General features: G+C 54.3%; 1 protein-coding gene across 2 annotated transcripts in view; it reads right to left on the bottom strand.

Annotated features, from left to right (window-relative positions):
- Positions 1 to 477: 477 nt before the first annotated feature.
- Positions 478 to 13089, bottom strand: part of LOC138350765 (uncharacterized) — a 133427-nt gene continuing 120815 nt past the window's right edge. For both annotated transcript variants that reach the window (XM_069302085.1, XM_069302088.1), the window contains 2 exons: positions 3723 to 3896; positions 478 to 3615 (listed from right to left, as the gene is read on the bottom strand). In XM_069302085.1, the coding sequence (XP_069158186.1) occupies positions 3103 to 3615; positions 3723 to 3896 (687 nt within the window). In that variant the 3' untranslated portion in view covers positions 478 to 3102. The remainder of the gene's footprint in view (positions 3616 to 3722; positions 3897 to 13089) is intronic.

Below are 13089 nucleotides of genomic sequence, written 5' to 3' on the forward strand. Positions count from 1 at the left end.
AGTATCGTAATATCACAACACACCATGGACCAGTATGGTAATATCACAACACACCATGGTCCAGTATGGTAATATCACAACACACCATGGACCAGTATGGTAATATCACAACACACCATGGTCCAGTATGGTAATATCACAACACACCATGGACCAGTATGGTAATATCACAACACACCATGGTCCAGTATGGTAATATCACAACACACCATGGACCAGTATGGTAATATCACAACACACCATGGACCAGTATGGTAATATCACAACACACCATGGACCAGTATGGTAATATCACAACACACCATGGTCCAGTATGGTAATATCACAACACACCATGGTCCAGTATGGTAATATCACAACACACCATGGACCAGTATGGTAATATCACAACACACCATGGTCCAGTATGGTAATATCACAACACACCATGGTCCAGTATGGTAATATCACAACACACCATGGTCCAGTATGGTAATATCACAACACACCATGGACCAGTATGGTAATATCACAACACACCATGGTCCAGTATGGTAATATCACAACACACCATGGTCCAGTATGGTAATATCACAACACACCATGGTCCAGTATGGTAATATCACAACACACCATGGACCAGTATGGTAATATCACAACACACCATGGTCCAGTATGGTAATATCTCAACACACTATGGACCAGTATATGACAGTGATGGTGATATAGCAGTGATGGTGAGGTAGTGATGCTGTAGCAATGATAGTGATATAACAGTGAATGTAAGGAGGAAATTTATCAGTATGAGGGGATAATGCTGTGAAAGAGAAATGAAGTTGGTGTAGCAGTGACATTGTTATGTGATAGTGAGCTGTTGGTGATATAACAGTGACAACAGCTGTCATATAGTGACACCAACAATTTGTTACTCAACATGGTCAGTATATGACCGCAAGTGTGGGGCCTGAGGTGATGGTGATATATAGTGGTGATAGTGAAGCTATAGTGATACAGCAATGATAGGTTACAGTACTGGGAAGATATAGCATTGATGGTGATACAGCCGTGATTGTCAGGTATATGATACCAAAGTATAAATACCAAAGTGTTAAATACCAAAGATAGTGAAGATATGATGATATAGTGATAAAGGTGTGTCCTTAAATTACATTGGCATCAAAACACGCAGTCCATGGTGATGCAGGAGTGATAGTGACGGTGGTGGTACAGTGAACTAGAGTGGCAGCACAACACCATAGTAGTGATGGTACAGTGGGGGCCTCGTAGCCTGGTGGATAGCGCGCAGGATTCGTAATTCTGTGGCGCGGGTTCGATTCCCGCACGAGGCAGAAACAAATGGGCAAAGTTTCTTTAAAAAAAAAAAAAAAAAAAAAAAAAGTAGTTAGTAAACAGTTGATTGACAGTTGAGAGGCGGGCCGAAAAGAGCAAAGCTCAACCCCCGTAAAAACACAACTAGTAAACACAGTGAACTAGAGTGGCAGCACAGCACCACAGTAGTGATGGTGGTGATACAGTGAACTAGAGTGGCAGCACAACACCTCAGTAGTGATGGTGATGGTACAGTGAACTAGAGTGGCAACCCAACACCACAGTAGTGATGGTGGTGATACAGTGAACTAGAGTGGCAGCACAACACCTCAGTAGTGATGGTGATGGTACAGTGAACTAAAGTGGCAGCACAACACCACAGTAGTGATGGTGGTGATACAGTGAACTAGAGTGGCAGCACAACACCTCAGTAGTGATGATGATGGTACAGTGAACTAAAGTGGCAGCACAACACCACAGTAGTGATGGTGGTGATACAGTGAACTAGAGTGGCAGCACAACACCACAGTAGTGATGGTGGTGATACAGTGAACTAGAGTGGCAGCACAACACCACAGTAGTGATGGTGGTGGTACAGTGAACTAAAGTGGCAGCACAACACCACAGTAGTGATGGTGGTGGTACAGTGAACTAGAGTGGCAGCACAACACCACAGTAGTGATGGTGGTGGTACAGTGAACTAGAGTGGCAGCACAACACCACAGTAGTGATGGTGGTGATACAGTGAACTAGAGTGGCAGCACAACACCACAGTAGTGATGGTGGTGGTACAGTGAACTAAAGTGGCAGCACAACACCACAGTAGTGGTGGTGGTGGTACAGTGAACTAGAGTGGCAGCACAACACTACAGTATTGATGGTGGTGGTACAGTGAACTAGAGTGGCAGCACAACACCACAGTAGTGATGGTGGTGGTACAGTGAACTAGAGTGGCAGCACAACACTACAGTATTGATGGTGGTGGTACAGTGAACTAGAGTGGCAGCACAACACCACAGTAGTGATGGTGGTGGTACAGTGAACTAGAGTGGCAGCACAACACCACAGTAGTGATGGTGGTGGTACAGTGAACTAGAGTGGCAGCACAACACCACAGTAGTGATGGTGGTGGTACAGTGAACTAGAGTGGCAGCACAACACTACAGTATTGATGGTGGTGGTACAGTGAACTAGAGTGGCAGCACAACACCACAGTATTGATGGTGGTGGTACAGTGAACTAGAGTGGCAGCACAACACCACAGTAGTGATGGTACAGTGAACTAGAGTGGCAGCACAACACCACAGTAGTGATGGTGGTGGTACAGTGAACTAGAGTGGCAGCACAACACCACAGTAGTGATGGTACAGTGAACTAGAGTGGCAGCACAACACCACAGTAGTGATGGTGGTGGTACAGTGAACTAGAGTGGCAGCACAACACCACAGTAGTGATGGTGATGGTACAGTGAACTAGAGTGGCAGCCCAACACCACAGTAGTGATGGTGGTGATACAGTGAACTAGAGTGGCAGCACAACACCTCAGTAGTGATGGTGATGGTACAGTGAACTAGAGTGGCAGCACAACACCACAGTAGTGATGGTGATGGTACAGTGAACTAGAGTGGCAGCACAACACCACAGTAGTGATGGTACAGTGAACTAGAGTGGCAGCACAACACCACAGTAGTGATGGTGGTACAGTGAACTAGAGTGGCAGCACAACACCACAGTAGTGATGGTAAAGTGAACTAGAGTGGCAGCACAATACCACAGTAGTGATGGTACAGTGAACTAGAGTGGCAGCACAACACCACAGTCCACCACAGTCACCTGCTTAATGTCACTGTGGTTGACTGCTGCCTTCACCACATTCAGGCCGCTCACCACTTCACCGATGACATTTGGCCACTGGAGATCATCCATTCGGTCCCTGGTGGTGATGATGAACTGGGCACTCTTGGGACCCCCCGGCCCACCCGAGGCGCGCACAGCTCCTGCCCGGCCTGACCCCCGGTACTGCCCCTGGAGGTGAGGCAGCAGTGGGGCTCCTCCCCAACCATCATTACTCTCGTAGTCTCCACCCCCCACACACTCCCCCGGGAGACCCTTGTCCCACACCTGCAATAGTTTAGTGTTGCGGTAGGTGTGGCCCCGCTGGCCCGTACACAACAACACAAACTGTCTGGCCAGCGGAGTGTCAGGGGTCAACCGGATGGTGACCCGCCCTCTTGTTGACCCCGCCCACCCGAGGTCAAGGAACGCCAGGGTGCAGGAGGGCTCCAGCACGCCCACAACCTCACTCTCCTGCAGGAAATGAAATAAATCATACTGATAACTGTATAACAAATTGTTATCACATTAGTTATCATAACTCAGTATGTCAGTAAGACTAGAAGGTGTAATAATGTAACCTGGAGGGTGTGGTCGGGCGTGGGCTGACGTGGGAGTGGGTGGAGGTACAGCTTTCCGTCTTGTAGAGTTATCTTGGCGGAGCGGCGGCCATCTTGGTCTTCCTGGACGGCCGCCACCCGGCCAGCCTCCACCAGCCTCTTGACAGGCTCCCTCATCCTGCGGAGGTCCTCAATCTGTGGACAGTGTCAGCCCCATTATCACCTGTGGTCAGTGTCAGCCCCATTATCACCTGTGGATAGTGTCAGCCCCATTATCACCTGTGGTCAGTGTCAGCCCCATTATCACCTGTGGTCAGTGTCAGCCCCATTATCACCTGTGGACAGTGTCTGCCCCATTATCACCTGTGGTCAGTGTCAGCCCCATTATCACCTGTGGTCAGTGTCAGCCCCATTATCACCTGTGGTCAGTGTCAGCCCCATTATGCTGGACCTGTAGCTCTAGCCCCCCTCTACTGGCAGGGGGGTTGGTGCTGGACCTGTAGCTCTAGCCCCCTCCACTGGCAGGGGGGTTGGTGGTGGACCTGTAGCTCCAGCCCCTCTACTGGCAGGGGATTGGTGCTGAACCTGTAGCTCCATCCCCTATGTACTGGCAGAGTGTTGGTGCTGGACCTGTAGCTCCAGCCCTCCCTCTACTGGCAGGGGTCTGGTGCTGGACCTGCAGCTTCAGCCCCCTCTCTAATGGCAGGGGGTTGGTGCTGAACCTGTATCTCCAGCCCTTCATCTACTGGCAGGGTGTTGGTGCTGGACTTGTAACTCCAGTCCCATCTCTACTGGCAGGGTGTTGGTTTTGGACATGTAGCTCCAGCCCTCTCTACTGGCAGGAGGGTTGGTGCTGGACCTGTAGCTCCAGTCCTCCTCTACTGGCAGGGGGTTGGTGCTGGACCTGTAGCTCAAGCCACCCTCTACAGGCAGGGGGGGTTGGTGGTGGACCTGTAGCTCCAGCCTCCCCCCCCCCTCTATTGGCAGGGGGTTGATGGTGGACCTGTACCTCCAGCCTCCCCCTCCCTCAACTGGCAGGGGGTTGATGCTGGACCTGCAGCTCCAGCCCCCCTCTACTGGCAGGGGATTGGTGCTGGATCTGTAGTGCCAACCCCCCTCTATTGCAGGGGATTGGTTCTGGACCTGTTGCTCCAGTCTACCCCCCCCCCCTCGACTGTCAGGGGGTTGGTGCTGGGCCAGTAGCTCCAGCCCCCCTCTACTGGCAGGGGGTTGGTGCTGGACCTGTAGCTCAAGCCCCCCTCTACTGGCAGGGGGTTGGTGCTGGACCTGTAGCTCCAGCCCCCCCTCTACTGGCAGGAGGTTGGTGTTGGACCTGTAGCTCCAGCCCCCCTCTACTGGCAGCGGGTTGGTGCTGGACCTGTAGCTCCAGCCCCTCTCTACTGGCAGGGTGTTGGTGATGGACCTGTAGCTCCAGCCCCCTTCTACTGGCAGGGGGTTGGTGCTGGACCTGTAGCTCCAGCCCCCCTCTACTGGCAGGGGGTTGGTGCTGGACCTGTAGCTCCAGCCCCCCTCTACTGGCAGGGGGTTGGTGCTGGACCAGTAGCTCAAGCCCCACCCAACTGGCAGGGGGTTGATGCTGGACCTGCAGTTCCAGCCCCCCTCTACTGGCAGGGGGTTGGTGCTGGACCTGTAGCTCCAGCCCCCTCTACTGGCAGGGTGTTGGTGCTGGACCTGTAGCTCCAGCCCTACTCAACTGGCAGGGGGTTGATGCTTGACCTGCAGCTCCAGCCCCTCTCTACTGGCAGGGGGTTGGTGCTGGACCTATAGCTTCAGCCCACCTCTACTGGCAAGGGAAGTTGGTGCTGGACTTGAAGCTCCAGCCCCCCTCTACTGGCAGGGGGTTGGTGCTGGACCTGTAGCTCCAGCCCCCCTCTACTGGCAGGGGGTTGTTTCTAGACCTGTAGCTTCAGACCCCCTCTATTGGTGGGGTGGGTGGGGATTGGTGCTGGACCTTTAGCTCCAGCCCCATCTACAGGCAGGGGGTTGGTGCTGGACCTGTAGCTCCAGCCCCCCCTCTACTGGCAGGCGGGTTGGTGCTGGACCTGTAGCTCCAGCCCCCCCTCTTCTGGCAAGGGGTTGGTGCTGGACCTGTAGCTCCAGCCCCCCCTCTACTGGCAGGCGGGTTGGTGCTGGACCTGTAGCTCCAGCTCCCCCTCTTCTGGCAAGGGGTTGGTGCTAGACCTGTAGCTCCAGCCCCCCCTCTACTGGCAGGTGGGTTGATGCTGGACCTGTAGCTCCAGCCCCCCTCTACTAACAGAGGGTTGGTGCTGGACTAGTAGCTCCAGCCCCCTTCTACTGGCAGGGGGTTAGTGCTGGACCTGTAGCTCCAGCTCCTCTCTACTGGCAGGGGGGTTGGTGCTGGACCTGTAGCTCCAGCCCCCCTCTACTGGCAGGAGGTTTGTGCTGGACCTGTAGCTCCAGCCCCTTCTACTGGCAGGGGGGTGGTTCTGGACCTGTAGCTCCACCCCTCCTCTAGTGGCAGTGGGTTGGTGCTGGACCTGTAGGACTTGGCTCCCTCTACTGGCAGGGGGGTGGTGCTGGATCTGTAGCTCCAGCCCCCCTCTACTGGCAGGAGGTTTGTGCTGGACCTGTAGCTCCACCCCCCCTCTACTGGCAGGGGGTTGGTGCTGGACCTGCAGCTCCAGCCCCCTCTACTGGCAGGGGGTTGGTGCTGGACCTGTAGCTCCAGCCCCCCCTCTATTGGCAGGGGGGGTGGTGCTGGACCGGTACCTCCAGCCCCCCTCTACTGGCAGGGGGTTGGTGTAGGACCTGTAGCTCCAGCCCCCCTCTATATGCAGGGGGGTAGTGCTGGACCTGTAGCTCCAGCCCCCCACTACTGGCAGGGGGTAGGTGCAGGACCTGTAGCTTTTTGCCCCCCCCTCTACTGGCTGGGGGTTGGTGCTGGACCTGTAGCTCCAGCCCCTCTGTACTGATAGAGGATTGGGCAACATTCTGTGATAGCCTCACACCCACAACGCCACACTCAAAAGTCTGGGCTACATTTAACAGCATTAAAGGTCGCCCAACATTCCCTTCGTTCCCCCTGATGATCAACGATTCACTCTGTCAAACACCTCAGGAGCGTGCAAATGTTCTCGCTGAATGCCTTAAAGTTACCCTCTCAACACCCTTCCTTCATGCCCAAGAACTCTCCCTTAGACAAGAAATTGACCGTGCCATACCGCTGCCCATGCTCGGCGTCGACAACATGTACACCTTAAGCGAGCTACGATTCGCCTTAAACCGCCTACCTCTTGGCAAGGCACCTGGAGAGGATGGAATTCCATATGAACTCATCAAATATCTTCCACCGACTGCACACAGCACTCTTCTAAACTATTACAATCTATGCTGGACTCACGGAAATATTCCTTCACAATGGCAGACCAGTATTATTCTTCCGTTCCTTAAACCAGGAAAAGACCCATCCCAACCTGCGTCATACAGACCTATCTCCCTACTATCATGCCTCAGTAAAGTCATGGAAAGGCTAGTACATACTCGCCTCCAATGGTACCTAGAGTATAACAATATTATACCGTCACTCCAAGCTGGATTTCGACCGCAATGCTCCACGCTAGATCAAATACTCTGCCTTGAACATGAAATCCGCACCTCTCTCAGAAGCAGTAAGTACTGTCTTGTCGTCTACCTAGACCTCAAAGGAGCCTTTGATAGCATTCCTCATACTTGCCTCCTCGCAAAGCTTGCACGTTTAGGCGTACAGGGAAGATTACTTTTATGGTTACAGTCCTATCTCACAAACAGGACCTCCAAAGTCTTTATACAAGGCGAGTTTTCCGATGGCATCCCAATACAAACAGGTGTTCCACAAGGCTCCATACTAAGCCCAACCCTATTTGCCGCATTCCTAGCAGATTTGCCTAACACCCATCCTGTTCACCTCTCGGCGTACGCCGACGACTTAACATTGTATTATTCAGACAATGCCCTACCAAATACAGTCTCTACAATGCAAAGAGCACTGGACCACCTCATAGATTGGACACAACAATGGGGCCTTCAAGTCAGTACTACCAAAACCTGCTATCAGATTTTCACTAAAAAAAGACTACTTCATCTACCCACCGTCATAGTACACAACACTCCCATCCAACACGTACGAGAACATAAATATCTTGGCATGCGCTTAGACTCCCCCTTACTTACCTGGAAAGCACACATTCAACACCTTAAACAGACGACACAACCCCGACTCGCCATACTTAAAGCCCTCACTTGCACCACCTGGGGAGCACACCATAAAATCCTGCTCCGTTTCTATACAACCTACATTCGCAGCCAACTAGACTATTGTTGCCAAGCATATGCGTCGGCGGCGCCCACTAACCTACAGAGCCTTGAGGTCATACAAAATAATGCCATGCGACTTATATGTGGCGCAATGCGTTCAACTCCAATCTTCGGACTTTACGGGGAAACAGGCCTCACAAGCCTAGCCACCAGACGAGACATTATGTGTGCCAACTATCTGTCACTCTGTACCACTGCTCACCAGACACACCCATACAGATCAAAAATTAACCCAACAGTTAACCCATATAACCCCCGCGCCCCAACCATTCACTCGCAACCTTTCCTCACACGGGCTACAAATAACCTCAATATAGACCTCTCCCTACTTCAAAACTGTGAAACCCAACCTCCTGTTCCCCCCATTCCACCTTGGCTTTATACAACTCCTAATACAGCAATACAACTCGAAGACAACATTCTAAAATCTGCACCAAACTCAGCCATAGCCTCAGTCTTTGTCTCAACAATGAAAAATTGCTACCCAAATACCACAGAGATTTACACAGATGGGTCTCGCATCTTCATGAACAACGTACCCTCGGTCACTAGCGCTGTATGGATACCGGAATACCATCTCAAGCAGGGATGGCGGTTACCAAACCAACTATCTATTTTCACAGCGGAATTATATGCCTTGTATCAAGCTCTCCAAATCATCACAACATTACCAGTTGGGATATATACAATCTGTAGTGACTCCAAGAGCGCAATTCAAGCAATTTCGTACTCTTCGAAAACATGCAAGGAGATTGTCTACCCATGCCTTCAACTTCTTCACAAACATCAATTGAACGGTTATGACACCTCTATCCAATGGGTCCCAGCACATTGTGGTATTCTCCATAATGAACTTGTAGACCAACTAGCCAAAGCGATGCACGACACGCCTCACCTCACCCGTCATCCAATTCCCCATGTTGCACGTAAAGGAGCCTTCAAAGATACCATCTCCCAGGATTTTGCAACAAACTGGAAAACGTTATGCTCACCTTTGCACTATGGGTCCATTAAAAAGAAATGGGAAACTTGGAAACATGTCCGATATAAAAGCAGAGAAATTGATGTAACGATGACCAGATTAAGGCTGGGACACACCAAACTAGCAGCACACAGCTCTAAGTACAGAACAGACATCAACGAACTCTGTACTCACTGTCAGGTGCCTGAAACAGTCGAACACTATCTCCTGCACTGCTTCCGACATTATAGTGCCAGAGTAAATTTCAAACAAGTCTTTATCGCACTTAAAATACCCTTCACCATCGAGCATATATTGGGAGGCGGTGACCACTCGTCACAAGAAAAATACCAAATAGTCAAAGCACTGGCTAAATATCTCCAATCGACCAACAAATTGGGTCACATGTGACCCGCGCCACATTTATACCTGGCGCCACCAACAGCTAAACACAGACAACAACTGCCTCGCCGCAGCACCAAGGATCAGCTGACGCCGTAAACACAACACACTACGGTGCGGCAAGTCTCCCTACAACACACCTCTGTTTTACTCGCCGTTCCTCTATCTACAGCACAACGCAACAAGCACCTTGGTAGCTCCGATCATCTTCAACATAAACGCGTCCAACAACATCAGTACTGGTGCAGTCATCGGGAGGACAAACCCTTCATGCAAACTGCACCTACTATCAACAAGAAGAAGGATTGGTACTAGACCTGTAGCTCCAGCCCCCCTCTACTAACAGAGGGTTGGTGCTGGACTAGTAGCTTCAGCCCTCTTTTACTGGCAGGGGGGTTGGTGCTGGACCTGTAGCTCCAGCCTCCTCTACTGGCAGGGGGTTGGTGCTGGACCTGTAGCTCCAGCCTCCTCTACTGGTAGGGAGAATGGTCTTGGACCTGTAGCTCTCGTCCCCATCTACTGGCAGGGGTTTGGTGCTGAACCAGCAGCTCCTGCCCCCTTTCTACTGGCAGGGGGTTGGTGCTGGACCTGTACCTCCAGCCTCTTCTACTGGCAGGGGGGGGGGGTTAGTGCTGGACCTGTAGCTCCACCCCTCTTCTACTGGCTGGGGGTTGGTTCTGGACCTGTAGCACCAGCCCACTCTACTGGCAGGGGTTGGTGCTGTACCTGTAGGTCCAGCCCCTACTCTATTGGCAGGAGGGTGGTGCTGGACCCGTAGCTCCAGCCCCCCTCTACTGGCAGGGGGTTGGTGCTGGACCTGTAGCACCAGCCCCCTCTGCTAGCAGAGGAGTTGGTGCTGGACCTGTAGCTCCAGCCCCCCTCTACTGGTAAGGGGTTGGTGATGGACCTGTAGCTTCAGACTCCCTCTATTGGAGGGGGGGTGCTGGACCTGTACCTCCAGCCCCCTCTTCTGGTATAGGGGTTGGTGCTGGACCTGTAACACCAGCCCCCCCCACCTCTACTTGCAGGGCTTGGTGCTGGACCTGTAGCTCCAGCCCCCCCTTTACTGGCAGGGGGTTGGTGCTGGACCTGTAGCTCCAGTCCCCCTCTACTGACAGAGGATTGGTGCAAGACCTGTAGCTTCAGCCCCCCTCTACTGGCAGGTGGTTGGTGCTGGACCTGTAGCTCCAGCCCCCTCTCTACTGGCAGGGGTTAGTGCTGGACCTGTAGGTCTTGGCCCCCTCTACTGGCAGGGGGGTTGGTACTGGACCTGCAGGTCCAGCCCCCCTCTACTGGCAGGGGGTTGGTGCTGGACCTATAGCTCCAGCCCCCTCTACTGGCAGGGGGTTGGTGCTGGACATGTTGGTCCTGCCTCCCCCCCCTCTCTACTGGCAGGGGGATGTAGGTGGATCTGTAGCTCCAGCCCCCCTCTACTGGCAGGGGGTTGGTGCTGAACCTGTAGCTCCAGCCCCCCCCCCCCTCTTCTGGCAGGGGGGTTGGTGCTGGACCTATAGCTCCAGCCCCCCTCTACTGGAAGGGGGTTGGTGCTGGACCTGTAGCTCCAGCCCCCCTCTACTGGCAGGGGGTTGGTGCTGGACCTGTAGCTGCAACCCCCTCTCTTCTGGTAGAGGGTTGCTGCTGGACCTATAGCTGCAGCCCCCCTCTATTGGCAGGGGGTTGTTGCTGGACCTGTAGCTGCAGTCTCCCCACCTCTACTGGCAGGGGGTTGGTGCTGGACCTGTAGCTGCAGCTCCATCTCTACTGGCAGGGGTTTGGTGATGGACCTGTAGCTTCAGCCCCCTCTCTACTGGCAGAGGGTTGGTGTTGGACCTGACGCTGCAGCGCTCACCCCCTCTAATGGCAGGGGGTTGGTGCTGGATGTGTAGCTACAGCCCCCTCTACTGGCAGGGGGGGCGGGTTAGTGCTGGACCTGTAGCTCCAGCCGCCCCTCTACTGGCAGGGGTTTGTTCTGGATCTGTAGCTCCAGCCCTCCCCTCTTCTGGCAGGGGGGTTGGTGCTGGACCTGTAGCTCCAGCCCCCCCCCTCTTCTGGCAGGGGGGTTGGTGCTGGACCTGTAGCTCCAGCCCCCCTCTACTGGCAGGGGGTTGGTTCTGGACCTGTAGCTCTTGCCCCCTCTACTGGAATGGGGGTGGTGATGGACCTGTAGCTCCAGCCCCCCCTCCACTGGTATGAGGTTATTGCTGGACCTGTAGCTCCAGCCCCCCCTCTACAGGCAGTGGGTTGGTGCTGGACCACTAGCTGCAGCCACCCCCCTCTACTGGCAAGGGGTTTGTGCTGGACCTGTAGCTCCAGCCCCCCTCTACTGGCAGGGGGTTGGTGCTGGACCTGTAGCTCCAGTCCCGCTCTACTGGCTGGGGGTTGTTGCTGGACCTGTAGCTCCAGTCCCCCTCTACTGGCAGGGCATTGGTGCTAGACCTGTAGCTCCAGCCCCCCCTCTACTGACAGGGGGTTGGTGCTGGACCTGTAGCTCCAGCCCCCCCCTCTACTGGCAGGGGCTTGGTGCTGGACCTGTAGCTCCAGCTGCCCTCTACTGACAGGGGGTTGGTGCTGGGCCTGTAGCTCCAGCCTCCTTTACTGGCAGAGGGTTGGTGCTGGACCTGTAGCTCCAGCCTCCTTTACTGGCAGGGGCTTGGTGCTGGACCTGTAGCTCCAGCTGCCCTCTACTGGCTGGGGGTTGGTGATGGACCTGTAGCTCCAGCCCCCCTCTACTGGCAGGGGGTTGGTGCTGGACCTGTAGCTCCAGTCTCCCTCTACTGACAGGGGAATGGTGCTGGACCTGTAGCTCCAGTCCCCCTCTACTGACAGGGGAATGGTGCAGGACCTGTAGCTCCAGCCTCCCCCTCTACTGGCAGGGGGTTGGTGCTGGGCCTGTAGCTCCAGCCCCCCTCTACTGGCAGGGGGTTGGTGCTGGGCCTGTAGCTCCAGCCTCCCCCTCTACTGACAGGGGAATGGTGCAGGACCTGTAGCTGCAGCCCCCCTCTGCTAGCAGGGGGTTTTGCTGGACCTGTAGCTGCAGCAATCACCCCTCTGCTGGCAGGGGGTTGGTGCTGGACCTGTAGCTCCAGCCCCCCTCTACTGACAGGGGAATGGTGCTGGACCTGTAGCTGCAGCCCCCCTCTGCTAGCAGGGGGTTTTGCTGGACCTGTAGCTGCAGCAATCACCCCTCTGCTGGCAGGGGGTTGGTGCTGGACCTGTAGCTGCAATTCCCTCTCTTCTAGTAGAGGGTTGGTGCTGGACCTATAGCTACAGCCTCCCTCTACTGGCAAGGGGTTGTTGCTGGACCAGTAGCTGCAGTCCCTCCACCTCTACTGGCAGGGGGTTGGTGCTGGACCTGTAGCTGCAGCTCCCTCTCTACTGGCAGGGGGTTGGTGCTAGACCTGTAGCTCCAGCCCCCCTCTACTGACAGGGGGTTGGATCTGGACCTGTAGCTCCAGCCCCCCTCTACTGGCAGAGGGTTGGTGCTGGACCTGTAGCTCCAGCCTCCTTTACTGGCAGGGGTTTGGTACTGGACCTGTAGCTCCAGCCCTCCTCTACTGGCAGGGGGTTGGTGCTGGATGTGTAGCTCCAACCCCCCTCTACTGGCCGGGGGTTGTTGCTGGACCTGTAGCTCCAGCCCACCTCTACTGGCAGGGGGTATGTGCTGGACCTGTAGCTGCAGCCCCCCCCTCT

Source organism: Procambarus clarkii, chromosome 5 (assembly GCF_040958095.1).
Source record: "Procambarus clarkii isolate CNS0578487 chromosome 5, FALCON_Pclarkii_2.0, whole genome shotgun sequence".
NCBI lineage: Eukaryota > Metazoa > Arthropoda > Malacostraca > Decapoda > Cambaridae > Procambarus > Procambarus clarkii.